Raw genomic sequence first — 23048 nt, 5'->3', positions numbered from 1 at the left:
TAGTACCGCCCACCGCCGTGATGATAGATGGATGAATGAATGGATATGGCTGTGTTCTTTAGATCGGGCGGTGGCTAGCGCCACCAAGCCGTGATACTTAATGAACCAAAAACTATATTTATTTTTTTCCTTTAAATAGTGATGTTGAAGATTCGTACTTTGCAGTGAAGGGTTTGATTTTCACTCGTGCCTTGACTTTAGCCACCAATCAGATAACCTCCTCCTAGTTAGTGCAGAAGTTCGTGCATTCCTTCTAGTTTCTACCCACTTAAAGTCTATTTTTCCCTCCCTGTCCCTCAACCCCAGTGCTTTGAAAAACTGTGCGCCATCATCCTGAACTATAGGGTGAAGCCCTTTACAGAACATTATCAAGTGTTAGGCAGTTTCTTCTTCCTCTCCACACGCGCTGCATACTGTGTCTACCCCTTCGTATTTGGCCCGATACGTCTTGGTTCGCAATACTCTCGTCCTGGCCTCAAACAGTAGAGAACTACCTCGAGTATTATCATAGATCCTTTCCTTGGCAATTTCCTGCTTAAAAGTTCGATATATCCACTTGCAGACTTCTTAATCATGCCGATTCTCCACATATCGGTCTCAGCTTACTTCACCTTCTTCTTAACCGATAGTTCTTTTTGGTTTGGCCCCCTGCTCTTTTCCAAGTATTTGCCAGACAATTTTCTGGTTCGCTTTCTCCATTTTGTATCGACATTCTTCATGTACAAGTAGCTGAATACCTTCCTAGCCCAACGCTCCTCCCCGATTTCTCTCAATCGCTTCTCAAATTTTATCTTGCTGCTAGCTTCCCTGCCCTCAAAGGATGTCCATCCCATATCACCCTGTACTCCCTGATTTCGTGTATTCCCATGAGCTCCTAAGGTAAGCCTACCTGTTCCACATTGCTTAATTTCTAATCTTGCTTGAACTTCTGATCTCATGCACAAGACCGCATAGCCGAACGTCAGACCAGGAACAATGACCCCTTTCCATATTCCTCTCACAACATCATACCTATTGTAATTCCACAGTGCTCTATTTTTCGTGACTGCTGCATTCCTGTTACATTTAGTCCTGACGTATATTTCGTGTTCCCTTAGAAACTTGGTTCCATTGCTTATCCAGACGTCTAGATATTTATATTTATCTGTTATCTCCAGCGTGACCTGCTGTATTCTAAGCTCACTACCTTCATTATCATTAAAAATCATGACTGCTGATTTTTCCTTACTGAAGCTGAAATCTAACCTATCTCCCTGATTACCGCAGATGTCCACCAGTTCTACAAATCTTCCTTGTCGGCCATTAGCACTATATCATCTGCGTACATCAATGCTGGTAGTGGCTGTTCAATGAGTTTTCCTTGTTTGACGAAAGAGAGTTTGAAGCCCAGTCCACTTCCCTCTAATTTGGCCTCTAATCCTTGTAGGTACATCATGAATAATGAGGGTGACAGGGGACACCCCTGCCTAAGACCCCGTCTTAGCTCTGCAGGCTTGGATACCTGTTTTTCCCACTTTACAACTACCTTGTTACCTTTATAGATATCCTTTAAAAGATTACTGACTACATCTTCAACGCCTAGTGTGCCCAGTATTCCCCACAATTCCTCTTGAATCACGCTATCGTGCGCTCCCTTGATATCCAAAAATGCTAGCCACAGGGGCCTGTGTTCCTTTTCTGCTATTTCGATGCACTGCGTCAGTGAGAACAGATTGTCTTCCAACCTCCTGTGTTTCCGAAACCCGTTATGCGATTCACCCACCACCCCTTCATCCTCTATCCAAGCCTGCAGTCTTTCCTTTATAATCTGCACTGCCAGTCTGTAGACCACTGATGCCACTGTTATAGGACGGTAGTTGTTTATGTCAGCTTTGTCCCCATTTCCTTTACAGATCATGCTCATCCTGCTAAGTTTACATCCATCGGGAACTTCTCCATCGATTGTTATTTTGCTCATTGCCTCTCAAAAAGCCTGCTTAGACTTCGGACCCAATGTCTTTATCAACTTAATTGGAATGCCATCTGGGCCTGTTGATGTTCTACTAGGAACCCTTTTCTCAACCCTTTCCCACTCTCGTTGTGTAAATGGAGTATGTGGGATCTGCATAACTTTTTCTTCTCATTTATTTTTCTTTTTGCTCATACATGGTGCCTCAGCTATTTTCAGCCAGAGTTTAAAAAAATCACAGCATATCCACGGAGTGAATGATGATGAGTAGAGCGAACCCAGGCGCGTAGCCAGAAATTTTTTCGGTGGGGAGGGGGAGGGCACCATTTTGATTTTGGGATTGGCAGCCCCTTAAATGGTCATTTGTTGCTCCCTATGCCATGTCATCATCTTAATACACAGGAAAGGAGATGACAAGGACTTGAAGAATTGCAGGCCGATCAGCTTGCTCTCCGTAGTATACAAGCTACTAACAAGAGTAATTGCTAACAGAGTTAAGAAAACAGTAGAATTCAATCAACTAAAGGAACAAGCAGGACTTCGAACAGGCTACTCAACAATCGACCACATTCATACTATCAATCAGGTAACAGAGAAATTCTCAGAATATAGCCAACCACTTGACATAGCCTTCATAAGTTACGACAAGGCGTTTGATTTACTAGAAATATCAGCAGTCATGCAGACACTGCGGAATCAGGGCGTCGATGAAGCATATAAAAACATCCTGAAAGGAATCTACAGGGGATCAACTGCTACAATAGTGCTTCATAAAGAAAGTCACAGAATACCAATCAAGAAGGGTGTAAGGCAGGAGCATGCAATCTTCCCAATGCTATTGACGGCGTGCTTACAGGAGGTTTTCAGATGCCTGGAATGGGAACACTTTCAGATGCCTAGAAGGGATAAGAGTTAATGGAGAGTACCTTAGTAACATGCGCTTCGCCGATGACATTGCATTGCTGAGTAACTCAGGGGACGAATCGCAACTCATGATTACGGAGTTAGACAAGGAGAGCAGAAAGGTGGGTCTTAAAATTAATCTGCAGAAAACGAAAGTAATGTACAACAACCTCGGAAAGGAACAGCGCTTCGAGATAGGTAATAGTGCACTTGAAGTTGTAAAAGACTATGTCTACTTAGGACAGTAACTAGAAGAATAAGAATGGGGTGGAGCACATTTGGCAAGCACTCTCAAATCACGACTGCTAGATTACCACTATCCCTCAAGAGGAAGGTATATAACAGCTCCATCTTGCCGGTACTTAGCTAGAGAACAGAAACCTGGAGACTTACAAAGAGGGTTCAGCTTCAATTGAGGACGATGCAGCGAGTAATGTAAAGAAAAATGGTAGGTGTAACCATAAGAGATAAGAAGAGAGCAGAGTGGATTAAGGAACAAACGGTGGTTAAGGATATTATAGTTGAAATCAAAAAGAGGAAATGGACATGGGCCGGGCATATAGCGCGTAGTCAGGATAACCGCTGGTCATTAAGGGTAACTAACTGGATTCCCAGACAAGGCAAGTGGGTCAGGGGGAGACAGAAGGTTAGGTGGACAGATGAGATTAAGAAGTTTGCGGGTGTGAATTAGTAGCAGCAAGCACAGGACCGAGTTAACTGGCGTAACATAGGAGAGACCTTTTTGCTGCAGTGGACGTAGTCAGGCTCATGATGATGATGATCATGATGATGCCATGTCGAAAAAAACTTTCGGGGAAGGAGAGGGAGAGGCACGTGCCCAGTGTGCCACTCCCTGGCTGCGCCCCTGGGCTGTACTATGGCGAGAAAGCTTGTTCACTCTCATTCAGCCAGAGTACCGGAACTCTGTCGAGAGAGTGTGTCTACTCTGTGCAGCAGAGAGTTCCAAGCACTCCTGAAAAGAGAGTGAAATATGGGACAAGCCTCTCTTCCTGCAAAGAGAGTTGCCAGCACTCGCTTGGGGCTGTGAGTGTGTATGAGAGCAAGAGTAACATGTAGAGTACACCAAAATCGGGATACTTGGTGGTAACATTAGCTATGTTAGAAGTAGCATAGTTCAAGCGAAGCACTGGAACCATAAACAAACGGATTGAAAAAAGTATGCGTTTATTTACAGTACTCAGCATGTGTCTCTGACTAAAAAAGAAAGTGAGGCTCCTGAATTCTCTGCTCCCACTGCAATGGCGGTGCTTACTTCCAACCACCTTCTACTTAGTAGACTAGCGGTTCAGGCTAGTTGGTTTTCAGTTTTGTTAAAGTGACCTAGCGTGAAGCAGGAGGGGAACACATAAACAATGAAGAGAAGCGCTTACTTCCAGTTGAAGATTTAGTGGTTCTTAGAAACATAAAAAAGCAGAAAGAAGAACGAACACAACAAGAAATGCGAAAGGAAACGCAAAAAGACCTTCCTATCGCCGTGTGGCCACGCTGGCATCATCCAGAAATGCTTTGGAAAAAGAAGTATTGTTGATGGCACACGGCACCACACACCAAATTCTTTGGGTGGTTGCTGGCTTCCGCCACAAACTCCGGTTTTTCAAATGGGCGCCGCAAGAAAAAAAGAGGAAAAAAACGAGAGAGAAAAAAGCACTGCATGTTCGTTCAATTGACATGAGGGAACACATTTTAAAACGACGCTGTTGGTTGACGCCCAATATGCAATATAAAATGCTCCTCCCAATGAAAATATCACTGCTGAATATAAAAATTGCAGAATAACATTGTTGACAAGCTCCAACAGGCGATCATTCAAACACATTCCAGTTCAGCCTGGAGGTGCACAATGGGATACGGGTATGCAAGCCGAGCACCCTTACACTCGACTTCCGAGGAAGCGGTTCCCGTCCCGTGCGACTATTACGCTGCCATCGTAGCGGGTGCCACCGAACGCTAAAGAAAGATGAATCGGTGAGCTGCCGATAATTTGAAACCGGCTTGTTTCCACTCTGAATAATGGTATCACCTCTGCCTTCCGGCTCAGGTGTGTACGGATCCGGCATTTCTGGCCATCTGAGGCATAGGACAAGCACTCGAGCTGAACCTTAAACTCGTTGCCGGAGGAAAACCGGAACAGAAGGAACCACGTGGCTACAGCGAAAATCCATTTGCTAGTAGAAGCTGTGTCGGAGCTGAGCCGAAGCTTCCGAAATGGCCGACGTACGGATTGAACCTGCCGTCAACAAGGGACCGCTCATCCGGGCGAATTACGGGCACGTCGTTATTGCCGTCACAGCTTTCGCCACTGGTAGGCTCACAAAGGCAATATCATCAGCTGAGCAGGCTCTACTTGACACGCCGACAACACTGTGCAGATATCAGACGACGCCGCCACAACCACCACGCTGCTTGTGACCGAAAGCGCTGGCTCTGCTACGTCGCTGAACACCATGCCGCAAGCAAGAGTTCTCTCTCCAGAACGACGAGTCCGAGATGGCATAATATGCATCCATCGGCATACTGTGCTCGCTGCCCATAGGGCTCAACTAAATCTACTATATCACGTGACCACGTGAGGCCATTTCGACCAATAAAAATCCTAATGGAAAGTTCTGCTGGCCAGCAAGAACCAAAAAGATGAGTCTGAATGACCGGGCCCGCCGAACGGCAGCTTCAAGTCAAGCCACGGACTGAGGGATTCCCACCACAAGCCAAAAACGTCCAACTATCCGGAGATTCACTGCAGAAATTGTACAGCACGTAAATAAATTTTCGCTACATTCAGTGGCCCGCTCGCGGATAGGCGGAGGGCACATGTACACTATCGCTCCGCTTAGCTGCTGAACAGAGCCTGAAAACGCCTCTAAAGAAAGGTTCACTTCCATTGTCAGGCGAAAACGCTCGTAATACCATGACAGTGACGAACATCATTGCAGATAATTTCACCGTAGGTTAAATGGCTTTTATACATGCGTCACAAAACATTTCAGCCTCGTCACTGGTTCGAATATAAACCAAGCGCGTCGTCAGAACGCAGCATCTGAAAACCATCGTGGAGGTTCCAATCATTTCTGGCCTGACCAGTGCCAAGCAAGAGCACTCTCAGGTGGCACGATGAAAAGAAGACAAGTACGCGTTGCAATACAACCTGCATAATTATACATCCTGGTTAAAGTGGCAGTATTTAAAGTGTCTAATGTGTTCGAACAATTTTTGAGCAATTTTCACCAAGTAAGAATTGCTGAGGCTTTATTCACGGACTCACTATCTTGCCTGATAAGAGTTGTCAACTTTCAAATTGCAATATTCCTAATGCCTTGGTTCATAGGCTCAGCTGCATAATCATGCAGGATGCATTATTCCAAGGGGAAACAGAGTAAGGTATTGTGTAACAGGGTCACTGAAAACACTCTTGCGTAGCAGTTTCTCCGTACAGCCTGCATGTGAAACGGCACTTACCGCCACCGAGAAGAATCTCGCCTCCGCAATGATGACCACAATGAGATTACCCACGGCCACAGTGAGCAGCCAAGCAGCTTGGAGGACCGACTTCATAGAGCTGGGTGCCTGCGAAGAGAGCTTGCTATTTTGGACTGCAGATGGTGCCATTCGGCATGCCACGATTTATGTGGCGAACGCAGGCTCCGCCCTCGGCAAGCACGCTGCAAAGACTCGGCACAAAGCAGACACAGGCATGCTTCTCTGTACAAGGTTAATATTGCTAAGCCTTGGCGAGAGGCAAACACCGCAGCAGCGTGCATTCACCCATGACTACGAGCGTAGCAAGACTCGCTAACCGCTATTCACGGGATAATAACGTTTACGACAAGATACAATAACAAGCAACCTATAATTAATAAGTTGCAGCGTCACAATTAAAACAATTTTATATTTACGGCTTCTTCGTGCGTACAGCCATTTTAAACGCTATTCGCAATTCCAACTGAGTGCTCGCCACCTAGCGGCCGCGCCTAGAAACGACGCTAACAGGGTCAAACTTGAGAGAAGATATGTTACCACGTTGCGCGTGTTTGACAAGCGTGCACATGGTTACTTTATTCTCGCCATACCGAATGCACGAACCCCCCCCTTCCCCCCCCCAAAAAAAGAAGAAAGCGATATCCAATGACAATTTCTGTGAGCCGCCATGAGCCGGTGGAGTGAAGGCAACGTGTCGTTCTATCTCTTTCCGAATGATGTAGAGGATGCGCGATGGAGTATGGCATTGATCAGAAACTGACGCATGCATCGGAATAAACGATTGATTGATTTTTTTGGGATTAACGTCTCAAAACCACCATATGATTATGGGAGACGCCGTAGTTGAGGGCTTCAAAAATTTACACCACCCGGGGGTCTTTAACGTGCATCCAAATCTGAGCACACGGGCCTGAAGCGTTTCCAATGTAGCCACCACAGCCAAGATTTGATCCCGTGACGTGCGGGTCAGCAGCTGGGTGCCTTAGCCACTATACACCACTGCGGCGGGGTGCATCGGAATAAGGCGATGGACACGATAGTGGTTTGTTATAATCAATTCCCTCGCGACGACGTCATTCTTCCCTGCTAATGTGCCATCATTTACGTGTGTGAAGTCTGGTCAATTTTTGGCCTTTGTAAGCGTGGTGTATGGTTTCGTTTATATAAGTGAGCGCTTTAGAAAGTTTGTTGCATTATGTCCTTATTGTTCACGTATTGTTGTTTTCCTAGTGCTTACCCATTCTCAAATTAGGCTGCTGTAATTCTTTCTCCGGAATTTTTTATTTCGCATCTGTATATATGTGAGCGTGCGAATATATGTAAAGGATGTGTGCACCTCAATCTCCGGCAAAATCGTACGCGACGCCCCTGTCCCTGCCGTGCGTTTTTTCTGCGTGAACTGTAGTAGTCAAACCTGAAGTATATTTATTGTGGATAAGCGTACGGTATTTATGCCTGTGTTTGTTCTGCAGTCTTTACAGAGGGTGCGGTGTTTTCATTAGATGCGGCGTTTTGGCGGATCAAGTTCGTCAGCTCGCAAGAAATTTAAGAGTCCCACCCTTTGGAGCGTTCAACTCTTGGTTGAATCGCTTGGTTCCTTTCCGACAACTTATGTTGAAACATGCTTTATTTTGATCTCATGCATCTATCACTATTCCGCTGAATAACCAAAACAACATAACAGCGCTGATTAAAACTTATTCACTTTGAATAGTTATGAGTTTATATTGTATATTATTTTCACCATAGCCTCACATTTTTCGGGTCGGAGTAGGGTTGAACCACTCTGTACTTATTTTCATGCCAGCTTAGCGAGCGTGCCTGTATACATGTTCCTGCATGTGGGTATCTAAGAAAGTTTTCAAACAGCCTAGGCTAAGTTAGCTTACATTGGTCGCTATTTCCGTCGCTTTATGGGAGCCCGCAAGTGGTTAGCGCCCGACGCATGCTTCGTGGTGCCAAACGCTAACGCAAAGTTTTGCGTCGCCTATTCCGAAACGCCCTCTCATATCTGCTTTGAATATGAAGTACTGCCAACACGAACAAGCGAGTGTTCGGTAGGACATGACCTTATTTATTACACATGCTTCGGCGAACAAAAAAAAAAAAGAAGCCCTAGAGCCTCTTTCAATCTAAAATACGATTTGCCTCAGCTCAAGATTCACTGACCCAGGCTTAGCTCCGTTCTGTAATCAAGTGAGCGGCATGCATATACAGCTTTGGCGAGACATCAGAACTCAGTGGGATACATGCAGTTGGCAGCACGAATGACAGCGCAAAGTAAGTGGCCTCGAGCCTCGCCACGGTGGTCTAGTGGCTAAGGTACGCGGCTGCTGACCGCAGGTCACGGGATCAAATCCCGGCTGTGGTGGCTGCATTTCCGATGGAGGCGAAAATGTAGGCCCATGTACTCAGATATGGGTGCGGGTTAAAGAACCCCAGGTGGTCGAAATTTCCGGAGCCCTCCACTACGGCGTCTCTCATAATCATATGGTAGCTTTGGGACACTAAACCCCACAAATCAATCAGTAAGTCGCCTCGAAAATTGTTAATGTCTTGCCTGCACAACGCAGTGCACAAAAGCTTGCACCTTTCGCGTAGACCCGCTACACAGAAAGAGTCGCCTTTTTCAACCTCTGGCTTGCTGGACAGGTTCATGAACCTTAAGTAAATCTGATGCAGCTCGCCAGAGAGGCTCGATGTTTGCACTCTCAGTGCAACTATTTCCGTTGTTTTGCCAGTGAAATCCTGTATGACAATCGACGGTCAGTACCGTTTTGTGTTCGACGAAGCAACACTTTGCGACGCCACACTAAAGAAACTGCAGCGCCGCGCCAAGCGAGAGTGCCGCATTGACCTTGTTAAACGTATCCATCTTTGTTTTTTTGATGAGTGCTGCCAGCGCACGAAGCGTTTCATGGAGCTGCGAATATCGCACCGCGACAAGCGCCGAAGCCTTTGAATTACATCTTGCGCCGGACCTCATTCATCAAGGAACTACGCTATGTATTTGAAGCTAGCTGATTATTGCGCCACGTCGCAATCCAGGCTATTTGAGACAAAGGCAGTTTGATTGCAGTATGGTCATTCACTGGTGTGCCGAAATGCCATGAAGATAAATGCTTGCACAAGGGCTTCTTCAAGTCGGACTTCCAGTGGTTCATGCAAAATGAGCAGAGAAGTTCTAAAAGGTGAGCGAACACACATGCTGCCATCCCGTGGCTGGCCTTGAGAAGCCCGCAGGACATGCCTTTTACTCGTTTCACCGCACAATAGCGAACTGACAATAACACTTCAGCACTACGTGAATGACGCAGACTAGCACTGTCTACCAAATGATTTATCGAAAAGTACCAAGCCCGTTTTCATACACGTTAACAACCAAAGACGCTTGTGGGTGAACATACAAAAAGTGCATCTCTTCGTCTCTTTGTCCCTGAGATACACGCTTGGCACGCTTACAAACTTGATACCAGATTTGCTAACGAGAGTACAACACGCGCTGAAAAACAGGCCACTGACCAATGTCGAAAGAAGACAATAATGACGTTTCGGCATCCGTACAGATATCTTGTTCACAATGGAATGACCGGAAGTTCTTATGCAGAGTTGAGTGAATGACGCAAAGTCCGGGAGTAAACGTGGTTCAGGGAACTTCTCAGTGTGTTTAAAATAAATTACTGTTGCTATGAGTGAATTACGGAGGATGAGCAATGTTCTGAGTGGATTGACGCTCCTCCACACAGCCACTTGACATGGTGTGTAATTGGAGATTTGTGTCAATTCTGCTGATCGACCGTAATTGTTTATTGCCATTTCGTCAGGGTAGTAATCGTAGGGACATCACTCTCACCTTTCAAGCCCAACTATGTCGAATATAAACAACTCCTCATTGTTCACGTATTTCTTTTTCACATTTGAGCTGGTCTACCTAATGTTTATTTTTTTCGCGAATTAATAATGGCTTGAATGGCTTGGCTTTGCAGTAAATGTATTCACACCGTTATCTTAGCAATATACATTTTTTAAAACTTGCAGACCTAAATCATACAAGACTACCATATGAGGTTATACTCGTGGATGAATGTGGTAATAGACGGCTCGAGTTGCGGGTACAATAAAATTAATTTACCAGTAGTTACACTGAGTACATAAATACATGTATCACGTGCGTGCATATATCTTATTACGCCATAGAATTGCACCAGTTGTTCGCCAGTACGTATAAGGCAGGACTCAAAGAAACACTCAACAACATCACATGCAGAAAACACATATCTAATATTGCTTACACAAAGCTTGAGGTCAAAGAATAAACAGATTCAAAAAACAAGTATGAGCGTCTGCTAATAGACCACAATATTGAAAAAAAATATGTGGACCACCTCGCCGAAGGGAACTCTGATGAAACGCGAAGCAGCAGCGGTGCGCACGGCGTTGACCCGGTCAAAACGGGCGTCGACGAGGGTGCTGGAGGAACGGTTTGAAGCAAAACTTGGTGTCGCGTTTACTCGAGTGAACGTTTGTTTGAAACGCAAAGACACGGGAGGCGGGTTGGGTTTTCTGTAAGTTTCATCGCAGAAAGACTGTTCATTCGATGTGCGCTCGAACGCTGCGAGCGGTGGAGAGGGTGAAGCGAGAGAGGTGACACGCGGTGAGCGGTGACAGGCTATGGAGAGAGTGACATCAACGCGCGCGCACTGCGAGTGAAGGCGTGACCTACTTGGCACCGCCCCAACATCTGTGGCTAAGGGAGCGCGGCACGGACGGAAGGACAGCGTTACACAGGCTAGCCAAACAGCTGCTTAGCATCTAAAAATGTTCAGTATGAAGCCTGTGCAGCTGCACTCAAACATGGTCAACGCGCGCAACAGCGGCAGCGCCAGCAGGGGGCAGAGAGAAGCCTCCCGAAATTTCACCTGCCCCTACTTTGCCCCCCTGCCCTATGCAGACATATTCCAAACACAAAGCCTAAACTTTCGGCCCCCCTGAAAAAACTAGCGTATAGGGTGCCCCACTCTTTCCCCAGTAATAAAATTAGGGGACATTTAAGCTTCCTTTAAAAGTTGAACGCGATAGGGACGTTTTGTTCCTTGTGCGTACGTCAACCACCTAGTGTATACTTTGTATGTTATGCTGTAATTCGAGAAGTTCAAACTTTTCATTTCTACAATTTAATCGCGAAAGTTGAAAATGGTTTGTGTAAGTGAAGCTTTCTCATATGGATGCATTCTGTTTAGCATGCTCGGATATCTGCGTCGTAACTTCATAAAATCACCTTCTGTGAAACCACTGCTGTAAAGCATTGTAAAGCAGATTCGTGCTAACCTCGGACATGCCTCTTTGGTTTTAGACCCATATCACAATAATTTGGCACACTCATTTAAATGCATCGAAATGGTACAGAATAACTCTGTTCGCTTTTAATTTCTAATTGCAATCAAAATGAGAGCACCACAATAATGAAGTCTAACATTAAATTATATTCACTTGATTCTAGTCGTATAATGCTCCGCTTAACCGGAGCCCTCCACTACAGCGTCTCTCATAATCATGTGGTGGTTTTGGGACGTTAAACCCCACAAATCAATCAATCAATGCTCCGCCTAATGCGTTTTCACAAAGTTCATCACCATTCTTATATGCGTGATTTGCTAATCCTCCCGCCACATTATAGTTCACGTCGTTTGAATCATGCTTATGATGTTGAAATCCCATCGTCTAGAACATCATGATTTCTACAATCATACGTACCGCACACATCAAATGATTGGAATTGCCTTTCCGCACCGCTTGTAAGAATTTAGGATCATGACACATTTGAGACTGTATTAACTAATTCTTTGAAAACCATGTAGAACTATTCATTTAATAAGCCATATTTCTATAAATAAGAACAATTTACTGTTAGCTGTTCTGCTCAATTGCAACAGTGATTATTGTATATTGTCGCGAGAGGAAACGATAGGCAGGAACTCGAAGTGGAGGACTGTTTACTCAGCCAGAGCTGCCATTGACTTCTTCGCTCTCGTCTTCTGCCACCAACGCAGCGTGGCATTACCCTCTCCCCAATGAAAAAAAAAGAAGAAGAAGCATCGAATGAATGCCATGGCTCCGAAAAACAACGAAAGGTAGTAAGAAATGTCTGTGTCCATTGAAAAGAAAAAGGACGAGATGAAAAATAAAGAGGCAAGAAAGCAATGTGCAATTGTCTTGGAGGATATTGCCACATCACAAAGTTCTTGTCTTGCAGTCAACGAGAATAGTACGGCTTCATCCTGGAGACGTGAACCACATCCGAGGAGCGGGGTCTGCGAGAACGGTGTGACGTGTCTGCTGGGACAACTTCGTAGTTCACTTCGCCGAGGCGATGAAGAACTCGGTAGGGTCCGAAGTACCGACATAACAATTTTTCTGAGCGTCCACGTTGACGTATATGAGTCCAAACTCAGACTAGGTCTCCGGGTTCGTATATTACTGCTCTGTGGTGGGTGTTGTACCGGAGAGCATCTTGATTTTGCCGCGATAAAATACGAAAGCGCGCCAGCTGCCGGGCGTCTTCGGCACGCTGAACAAATACATCTGCGTCCATGGTGATCGTGTCCGGCAGAGTTGGTTGCAGCATGGTGTCAAGCATTATGGTGACGTCGCGGCCGTAAACCAGACGAAAAGGAGCAAAGCCGGCGGTTTCCTGCAAAGCCGTATGGTAGGCAAATGTTATATACGGAAGGATTTCATCCCAATTCTTCTGATCCTTGGCGACATACATCGAAAGCATATCTGCAATCGTTTTGTTAAGACGTTCGGTTAACCCGTTAGTCTGTGGGTGGTACGCAGTTGCTGTTCGGTGCGTCGCGCCGCTCAGCAACAGGATCTGTCGGAGCAACTGTGCCGTAAAAGCAGTACCACGATCTGTGATGACGACAGCGGGAGCACCGTGGCGGAGAACGATGTTCTTGATGAAGAAGTCAGCCACCTCGGAAGCAGTTGCTCGCTGGGCGGCTTGTGTTTCGCAGTATCTGGTCAAGTAATCGGTGGCAACCACAATCCAGCGGTTACCAGCCGTAGACTTCGGAAATGGGCCGAGTAAATCCATCCCAATCTTTTCAAAAGGTTCGTGGGGGGGGGGGGGGGTCGCAAAGGCTGAAGCAGACCGGCTGGTTTCGTCGTTGGAGTTTTGCGGCGCTGACAGGCTGTGCATGTCTTGACGTACTGCCGGACGGTTTTCGTAAGTTTCCGCCAGTAGTATTTGTTCTTGATCCGCGCCAGAGTACGCGCGAAGCCAAGATGCCCTGACGATGGCTCGTCGTGACTACCACGCAAAACATCATCGCGGAGAGCAGCAGGAACGACGAGGAGGTAAACAGTTTTCGTTGAGTGAAAGTTGCGCTTGTAGAGGATGCCTTCGCGTAAACAGAAAAATGACAAATCACGCGCGAACTGATGTGGGGGTTGTGGGCGACGTCCCTCAAGGTATTCGATCAGTGGTTGCAATTCTAAGTCTTCGCGTTGCTGCTCAGCCACGTTTAATGATGCGAGAATAGCAAGGCAGCTGAAGTCTTCATCATTGCCTTCTTCAGCGACCTCGACGGGTGCGCGGGAAAGACAGTCAGCGTCGGTGTGTTTCTGGCCAGACTTGAAAACCATCGTAATAACAAACTCTTGTAACCGAAGGCTCCATCTTGCGAGACGGCCCGAAGGATCTTTCAGATTCGCTAGCCAGCAGAGAGAGTGGTGGTCACTTACGATTCGGAAGGGGCGTCCGTACAAGTAGGGCCTGAATTTAGTTATGGCCCATACAACCGCCAGACATTCTTTTTCAGTCGTCGAGTAGTTCTTCTCCGCAGATGACAACGTGCGGCTAGCGTAGGCGATGACGCGTTCCACGCCATCTTGATATTGCACGAGAATAGCTCCGAGGCCAAGGTTGCTCGCGTCAGTGCGGACTTCTGTGTCTGCTTCGGTGTCGAAGTGACCTAGGATCGGTGGCGTTTGTAGGCGTTGTTGAAGGTCGCGGAAAGCGCTGGATTGTTTGGGACCCCAGACGAAGGCGACGCCATCCTTGACGAGTTGTTGTAGAGGGTCGGCGATTTTCGAAAAGTTTGGCACGAAGCGGCGGTAATAAGCACAAAGTCCCAGAAAGCGGCGTACATCATGCTGTGTTTTCGGTATCGGGAACAAAGCAACTGCCATAGCCTTGTCAGGATCGGAGCGAACACCACTGCTGCTGACAATGTGGCCAAGGAATTTCAGTTCCTCATATCCAAAACAACACTTTTCCGGCTTCAGAGAGAGGCCGGCAGTGCGAATAGCCAGAAGAACTGCCTCAAGCCGCTCAGTGTGCTGTTCAAAAGTTGCAGAAAAAACGACTACGTCGTCTAAATACACTAAACAAGAGTACCACTTCAAGCCACATAAAACTGTGTCCATCATTCGTTGGAACGTAGCTGGAGCGGAGCACAGGCCAAAAGGGAGTACTTTAAATTCATAGAGACCATCCGGTGTAATAAACGCTGTTTTTTCTTGGTCCCGTTCATCTACTTCAATCTGCCAATATCCGCTACGGAGATCCATGGAAGAGAAGTAACGGGCGTGTCGCAGGCGATCCAAGGAGTCATCAATACGAGGAAGAGGATATACGTCTTTTTTCGTTATCTTGTTCAGTTTGCGGTAGTCGACGCAGAATCGTAATGAACCGTCTTTCTTTTTAACCAGAACAACTGGTGACGCCCAAGGACTAGTCGATGGTTGAATTACGTCGTCGTCGAGCATTTGTTTTACTTGATGACGTATAGCATCTTGCTCCTTCTGCGACACGCGGTAAGCATGTTGGCGCACGGGTTGCACGTTGGGCTCAGTGATAATTCTGTGCTTGATTAAAGGAGTCTGCCGGACTTTCGAAGTAGTGGCAAAACAGTCACTAAAGGATGAGAGGAGACTGAGGAGCCTTGCCCTCTTAGGTTCTTCCAACTGGCGATTGACGTTGAGGCGACTAGTCACGTCAGTATCGCAGCTGTTCTCAGTCGAGATCGTCGTAATCAAAGGGAAGGCGTCCAAATCATCCAATGCCTCCAAGTAAGCTATGGTTGTGCGTTTCGCAAAATGCCTGTGTTCTCCACTGAAGTTCGTAACTAAAACCATAGTCTGGCCATTTCGCAGTTGAATGAGGCTTCGAGCAATGGCCACTTCCCTATCAAGCAATAACGTCAGGTTACTTTCGGCGATGCCCGTAATCGACTGCTCCCGTGGACACTCAACAAGCACGAAGATACTACTGCGAGGTGGCAACGTGACGCAATCATCGACTACGCGTAAGGCCACGCCACGATGTTCGTTCTCGATGTCGGAATCTGGAGAAACACAGTTAACAAAACTGACGAACAAATCACGCAGATTAATTATCGCTCCATACTCTTGCAGAAAATCCATGCCCAAAATGACCGGCCGAGAACAATTGGGCAGTACAAGGAATGATGCTACAAAAGCCGACGCACAAATCTCAAGCCTGGCGGTGCACCTTCCTATTGGGGATACGAGGTGTCCTCCAGCGGTGATTAGTTGAGGGCCGTCCCACGTTGTCAGCACCTTGTGTAGACGGGTGGCCAATGAAGCACTCATCACCGAGTAATCAGCTCTTGTGTCGACAAGCGCAGTCACCGGATAACAGTCGACGGAAACAGTAATGGCAGCGGACGTTCTGTTGGCGGTTTCACAAACAGGCTTTAACGGCACGTCGTAAGGCAGCGGCGGAGGGTATTTGTCGGTTCGCGTGACAGCGGCCTCACCTCCGGAGGTCGCCGTTTTCAGTTTCCCCGGCGTGGGCTTGCGCCACTGACACCAGGGGACCCAAAGGCGGGTCGGGCGCGGTGCGTTGATGTGGACGGACGGGGTGATGGTGACCGTGACTGTCGTCGCGGCGGGACAGGGGCGTGATGACTACCCTCCAAGTAATCCGCAATTTCCTGTGGGTGCTCACCATAGCGTGGACAACGAGCATCTGGGTGGAATCCGCGTAGGCCTATTCGTCGGTAGTAACAGTCGCGGTACATGTGTCCAACTTCGCCACAATGGTAGCACAAAGGACGATTGTCGGGTGCACGCCAGACGGTGGACTTCCGCGGGCCAGGACGAAAATCGGTCTGAGAAGGCAGGCGACGGGCTGGACTTTGAAAGCGTCTGGGGGTCCCGGTAGGTGCATGAACAAAATGTGCCGTCGGTGGCGTAGAGACGCGTAGGGCATCCGCGTAAGAAAGCGTGGGAGGTTCGACTTGCGATGGTGGTGCAGAGTGAACGAACTGCCTGATTTCGTTCCGAACGACGTCCGTAAGAGCAGCGCTACTGGGAGGGGACAATGCATAAAATTTCCGAAGTTCTTCTCGTACAACTTGCCGTACGAGTTCTGTGAGGACCTCCCTGTTATCACCTCCTGGTATAAGCGAGCACGCAGCGGACATGGCCGTCTGACGCTCATACTGCGACACCCGCTGCCGAAGCATGCGCTCCATAATTGTGGCCTCACGTATGAACTCGGACACGGTCGTAGGAGGGTTGCGCACAAGGCCCGCAAAAAGTTGCTCCTTTACGCCTCGCATTAGCAGGCGCACTTTCTTGTCTTCTGGCATGTGGGGGTCAGCCCGTCGAAACAATCGCGACATTTCTTCGACAAACATGGCGACGCTCTCGTTCGGCATTTGAAATCGCGAAGAGAGTGCCCGCTCCGCTCTCTCTTTCCGTTCGGGGTTACTGAACGCCTCGCGAAGCTGCCGATGGAACTCCTGCCAACTTGTGAATGAGGTTTCGTGGTTCTCATACCACACTCTTGCCGCGTCTAAGAGGGAGATATACACGTTCTTCAACTTACGGCGATCGTCCCAGTCGTTGATGGCAGCGACCCGGTCGAAATGGTCAAGCCAGTCTTCGACATCCTCACCGGCATCCCCGTGGAATGGGTTGGGTGTGCGAGGCGTGTTGATGACACAGGGTACGCTAGCGAGTGGGTCATGCTCGGTTTGGGTTGCGGATGTGGCAAACATTGTCCTCACGGAACTTGCCAAGGGGCCGTACTGTGGTGGTAGTCCTTGAAGGCGGCGGCTGCTTCGATAGATATCAGCAGATCCTGGTGCACTGGTGGTGGTTGCTTCTGGTTCAGGACCAGCAGGCATAAGACGTTGCAGTACAGTACCCAGCACGTCCACCAGTCTGTCGCGAGAGGAAACGATAGGCAGGAACTCGAAGTGGAGGACTGTTTACTCAGCCAGAGCTGCCATTGACTTCTTCGCTCTCGTCTTCTGCCACCAACACAGCGTGGCAATATTTAGCGTGGTGCAAGTTCTGTGATGAGGCGACCAAGATGTGCGAATTTTGACAAAAGCTTGCTGCTCACACTGTACGTTATATATGCAAACGTTCATCTGGAACGCCGACAGCACACAGCGCGTGTTCTCGCATGAACTTGACAAAAACTGAAATATGCGCCAAAATGATGATGGTCTGAACGTTGGTAAATCTCCTCATCAATAGATTTTGGTATCTCGCTTCATGAAAAAGTTGTCTCAACGTTTAACGTCCCCTCTGACTTATTGGCTGGAATTTCTCAAAACGGCTGTGTGTCTGGCAAATGCTATGTCCCCCATAAAATATCTACACACTCCAAGATAAAAAAAAATTGAGCCCCGCCACGGTGGTCTAGTGGCTAAGGTACTCGGCTGCTGACCCGCAGGTCGCGGGATCAAATCCCGGCTGTGGCGGCTGCATTTCCGATGGAGGCGGAAATGTTGTAGGCTCGTGTACTCAGATTTGGGTGCACGCTGAAGAACCCCAGGTGGTCAAAATTTCCGGAGCCCTCCACTACGGCGTCTCTCATAATCAAATAGTGGTTTTGGGACGTTAAACCCCACAAATCAATCAATCAGTCAAGATAAAAAAATTGAGTATTCGGGGAACAGTTCTGCTACGTAACAATAATCGTCATCTGACGTTCTCGCATTTTCTTTCTTGAAAATTTGGCACTGGCCCCTTTCCTGTTAATAATGCTATCTCAAACTGTTAACGCACGCGTCCTTTGCGACCGCGAAATACCGGAACCCTGTTGATAACGTGAGGAAAGTACTCGAGATCGATGACGATTATTGTTGTGTGGCAGAAACAGCCCCCCCCCCCCCCCAAAATACTCGACTTTCTTTAGTGTGCAGGCACAATAAATTTGTTCTAACCATTTCGGTGCAGCTGCTGCAAACCTTATTGAAACTGCTTGCTTTTTTACATCTTGTCTAGCATTGCACTACAACTTTGTCACTGATTTTGAATGTTGACAGCGTCATATATGATGTAATATGACCGGGAACCGCAATCGCTTGTCGCATTGCAGTCACGAAATTCCGCATTTATCCTCAATACATAGAGGAGAGCACGCCTATCTCGCACACAGGTGCCTTCGGCGGTATACCCTCGCTCCCAGAGACGCCATAGCTTGTTTTGAACTGCCAAGGAATGCTTTGCTAGCATGACAAACAGTGGCTCTGGGACTTTAAGATGTAAAAAAAGCGCCTGTTCACGCTGCGCTAGCTTATCAGAAATCATCTGGGTACCACTGTGCCATCTTCGGATGCAAAAACAACCAGAGCAAGAGTAAGATATTACGAAACACTGACTGTCAAGATTCAAACACGATGTGGCAATTTCGCCGGTGTGGTGTATCCTTATTGGACAGATTTCCATCCGCAACAAAAAAACGCCGAGCTCCGCTGCCAGTGGATATCATCGCAATCGGCAAGAAAAACTACGAGTAGAGGTGTACGAGTAAATATATTTATTGCGTTTACTCAAGCGCGACGCCAGCTGTTCCGATTTACAGCAGCGATTTGCGTGCAGTATGCCTGTATAATATGCGGCACCAAATTACCGATTGATGATTGATGTGTGGGGCTTACCGTCCCGAAACCACCATATGATTATGAGAGACGCCGTAGTGGAAGGCTTCGGAAGTTTAGACCACCTGCATGGGGTTCTTCACCATGCGCCCAAATCTGAGCACACGGGCCTACAACATTTCCGCCTCCATCGGAATACAGGCGCCACATCCGGGATTCGATCCTGTGACCTGCGGGTCAGCAGCCGAGTACCTTAGCCACTAGACCACCACGGTGGGGCGCACCGAATCACTGCCGTACTTTTACGCAGGCTCCATGGCAGTAATAGGATATATTACGACTCACGCGTGGATGCAAGGACCAATCACGTATATATTTGTAACGGCGTACTATAGCGATGCAAATAGACGTGAACGATGCGAAAAGCATAGCTTTAGACTCAGTCTAACTGCGACATGTCTTGACTCACTAGGCGAATCTGTGCTTTCAGCCGGCGTCACAGTAGCACCTCAAAATCTTGTTCTGGTTGGCACTTTCGCAACGCGTGTGTGTTCCGAGTGCCCGGCGTGAGTGGCAAATAATAAACACATGCAGCGGTTGAGCGCAAGTTGGAGCGAGATTCTAGCACCACGTTGACGCCGACGTACAGCATAAATTCTGCTTGCCACAGCCAAGGTACCTCGCAGTGCGACTGGGTCAAAAGCAATGCTTTCTGCTGTTCGCGTTTCTTTCAATCGCAATAGTACGTACCTGATGAAGTTGCTTCCAAAGTCTGCAATGCACGTGCTGTAGACATTCTGGACAGTCGAGGAAGGTCTACTCGACGTTTTACACAAAATCCGCACAAAATTTCAGGAGAGGAAGAGCGCGAAACATCCTTAAAGCCGGACTGGGGTTGTGCAGTTTTGCGTTTGATTTGCGAAGCGTCTGCTCGCGTGGCAGTGTATGCGTGTCGTTTCGCCACGCTTGCAACAGATGGTGTGACGCACTTTTCAAAATGGCAACACGCGCTGAGCTCTGTGTGTTCTAGTGTATAGACGCTTGGACGTACTGTAGCTTTCTTCACAACACATCACCGCTCTATATGCCTCAACTGATTGATTATCGCTATGACGTATAGGTATTCGTAAAACCCAAATCTTTTCTACAGAGCGGACCAATCGAGTGGAATCAGCTTTCCTTGCCCGAAAAGTGGTGATGATGATATGTGCGTTTAATGTCTCGAAACAGTTATCCCGAGGTCCCTCATTGCAGAAATCCTTTGGCCGCATTCGCATTCTTGGCGACAAGTCCCGTGTGGTGGTCTTGGTCTCTCACGTCTCGGTGAGGAGGTTGATACGTGGGGTCGTTGCAGGCTTGCTGCTGTAGCCTTCGTGGAGCCACGGGCACTCAGCTATTAGGTGTGCCAGTGTGTCTGGCATATGGGCCATTTGTAGACGCGAAGCGTCGGGTACATTCGGCGTAGTAGGATACCGTGCTTATACGTTTAGTTTACAGTCTTCGGAATGCTGCGGCTTAGTCAGCTTGGGTGGCGGATACACTCTGCAGTCTTCGGAATGCTGCGGCTTAGTCAGCTTGGGTGGCGGATACACCCTGCGAGCTAGGCAATGGAGTATGGCGTTATGTAGGTGGTACGGTCTCCAGCTCTGCAGCAATGCTGGATAAATGCGTATCGAGCGAGGTGGCCCCGTTTGATGTGACCATGAGCCGCATTGTTTTTCTCGAGTATACCATATTCTTTTTTACCAAGTGTATTCTGTCGCATCTTTGTTCTTGCTTTATCCAATATAATGACGTTGGCCTTGAGCATAATCAGAAACAGCTATGGCAGTTTATGCATGTTTGGCTTTTTCATCTCGGCTTCACAGGTTCGCTTGTGCTATTGGCCTGCCAGCTTGATAGATGACCGGTAATATGGGCAATCGCAGGGAACTGTGGGATACTACGGCTTCCGGTTCGACGCACCATGCGGGTTAGCAGCGGCAAGCGTGCGTTTTTGTACCGCTACGTTGAAAAAAGCATCTTTCTGTGCAATGTCAGTGCTTTAGAAGTTGTTTTTTTGTTTCTGCTAATCGTGACTGCGACGATGACAAGCTACGAAAGCCATGAACGATAAGAAAACTTTTTTACCGCACTTAAACTATCTGCATTGCTCTTATGTAGCTCGGGGTATACTGTCAGTTTCTCTCGCAGATCACTCGATACAGAAGACAGTTTTCATTGTATGATTCGTTACTGTGCAGATAAAAATCCACATTTTAAAGATATCAGGGGATGGGGATGACTGTAGCAGTGTGCCAAGAGTTCATTTCGGGATCGCTGCTTCGGCCGACATCGTCGGTCTATCGGCATGAAGCGCAGCACTTATTGAGCGCGTTGAGATATCCTTTTTTTCTAGCCTTCAGCGCACTATAAGATGCTTTTCTCGGTCAATTGATTGAATGATTGATACGTGGGCTTTAACGTACCAAAACCACCATATGATTCTGAGAGACGCCGTAGTGGAGAGCTCCGGAAACTTCGACCACCTATTTCTTAGTCGAAGCCAGATGCTTATTGGAACGCTAATCTTGATCAAGCTGCGAGGCACGGCGGCACATAAACAATGTGTACAGTCAGACATAGACGGCGCTGAATAATCGAAACCCTCCGTTTGTTTAACGCAGTTCTTACTTTGTCTGCCGTCATGGCGCACAGTTTAACCAAGATAAATGCAAATGAACTCGTCAAGCGCTTCGTGTAAACTTACTCTTGAGTGAGCCTTTCGCGTTTTTTGTCGTATATTATATGGGTTCAATCGCCGGTGCTCATCTCGTATGGCAGGTGGATTTCGCCTGCGCGTTTCCATAGTATTTTTGCTAGGTGCGCCTGCGCGACAGTTTATTTCTCCATATAAGATCGCAGCAGATCCATGCGTAAGCTTTGTTTTTATTAGTGCGTAATACATACATACCTGTGATAAACTGGTCTTCGCACACTCTGACTTAAACGTTCGGTACCCAAAGTCTACTTGTCTCTGTGGCTCTCTTCACAGCCGCGGCCCACCTCATTTTGCTTTCTTCGTTTCATGGGAATCGACGCATGCATTTGCCTTCCACGCTCGAGTTGCAGCAGCCAACGACTGAACAGCCGACCAGGGTTTATCAGGACGAAGATAAACGGGCGACCGCGCATGCGAATCCCGAATAATCTGATTCTGGAGGCGAAGCGGTTCACCGTCGTCTGCTCTTGTCGAACCGGAAGCCGGCAGGAGATGACGCATCCCACAAACCATCGCTCTTTTACTGGTCACCTATTCTTCAGTACGCGCAGTAGCTCCAATGCGCTTGCAAGTAACCGGCCTAATCACCAGCGTCGTGCATCGTCGGGCTCTTGCAATGTCACCTAGATAATTTCAGGCCTCCTCACTGTACCGTGGGCTCTGACGTCACCATGTCTAGACTGGCGAGTTACTTAACGCCAAAAGTCCCAGCCATTTTCGCGACCATCTCAAGTGTACGCCAAAAAAAATCATGCTGATTTACTGCATTGCAAACAGTGAACTGCTAAAATATTTTGGAGAAAAAATATTGTTTGGTCACGTGGCTGCCTTCTGAACTTCCTGGAATGTCGTTTGGGTGTTGTTTGTAGAAAAAGTTATTTTAATAATAATACCGCTCTTTTTTTGTAACAAATTTAATCTACACGTTAAGTAAAGGTGCTTATGTAAGGTGTTTGAAGCCCAGTAATGTTAGGGCAATTTTTCTGGCACATAGGCTTTTAAGAACTTAGCCAAAATTTGTTGTTTTGCATTCTTTCTATTGGAATACTGCAAGTTGTATGAATATCTGTGT

The 23048-nt window shown here is 47.4% G+C and overlaps 1 protein-coding gene and 1 long non-coding RNA gene across 7 annotated transcripts in view; one reads left to right on the top strand and one right to left on the bottom strand.

Annotated features, from left to right (window-relative positions):
* Nucleotides 1-23048, bottom strand: part of LOC119175625 (solute carrier family 15 member 1) — a 441245-nt gene that overhangs the window by 968 nt on the left and 417229 nt on the right. For all 6 annotated transcript variants that reach the window (XM_037426528.2, XM_075881704.1, XM_075881703.1 and 3 more), the window contains one exon: nt 6326-6433. In XM_037426528.2, coding sequence (XP_037282425.2) covers nt 6326-6433 — 108 coding nt within the window. The remainder of the gene's footprint in view (nt 1-6325; nt 6434-23048) is intronic.
* Nucleotides 1-23048, top strand: part of LOC142777370 (uncharacterized) — a 104077-nt gene that overhangs the window by 39007 nt on the left and 42022 nt on the right. The window lies entirely within an intron of this gene.

This window comes from Rhipicephalus microplus, chromosome X (genome assembly GCF_043290135.1).
Source record: "Rhipicephalus microplus isolate Deutch F79 chromosome X, USDA_Rmic, whole genome shotgun sequence".
Taxonomy (NCBI): domain Eukaryota; kingdom Metazoa; phylum Arthropoda; class Arachnida; order Ixodida; family Ixodidae; genus Rhipicephalus; species Rhipicephalus microplus.
Note: the sequence above shows the minus strand (reverse complement) of the source record. Positions and strands in the feature narration are given on the sequence as shown.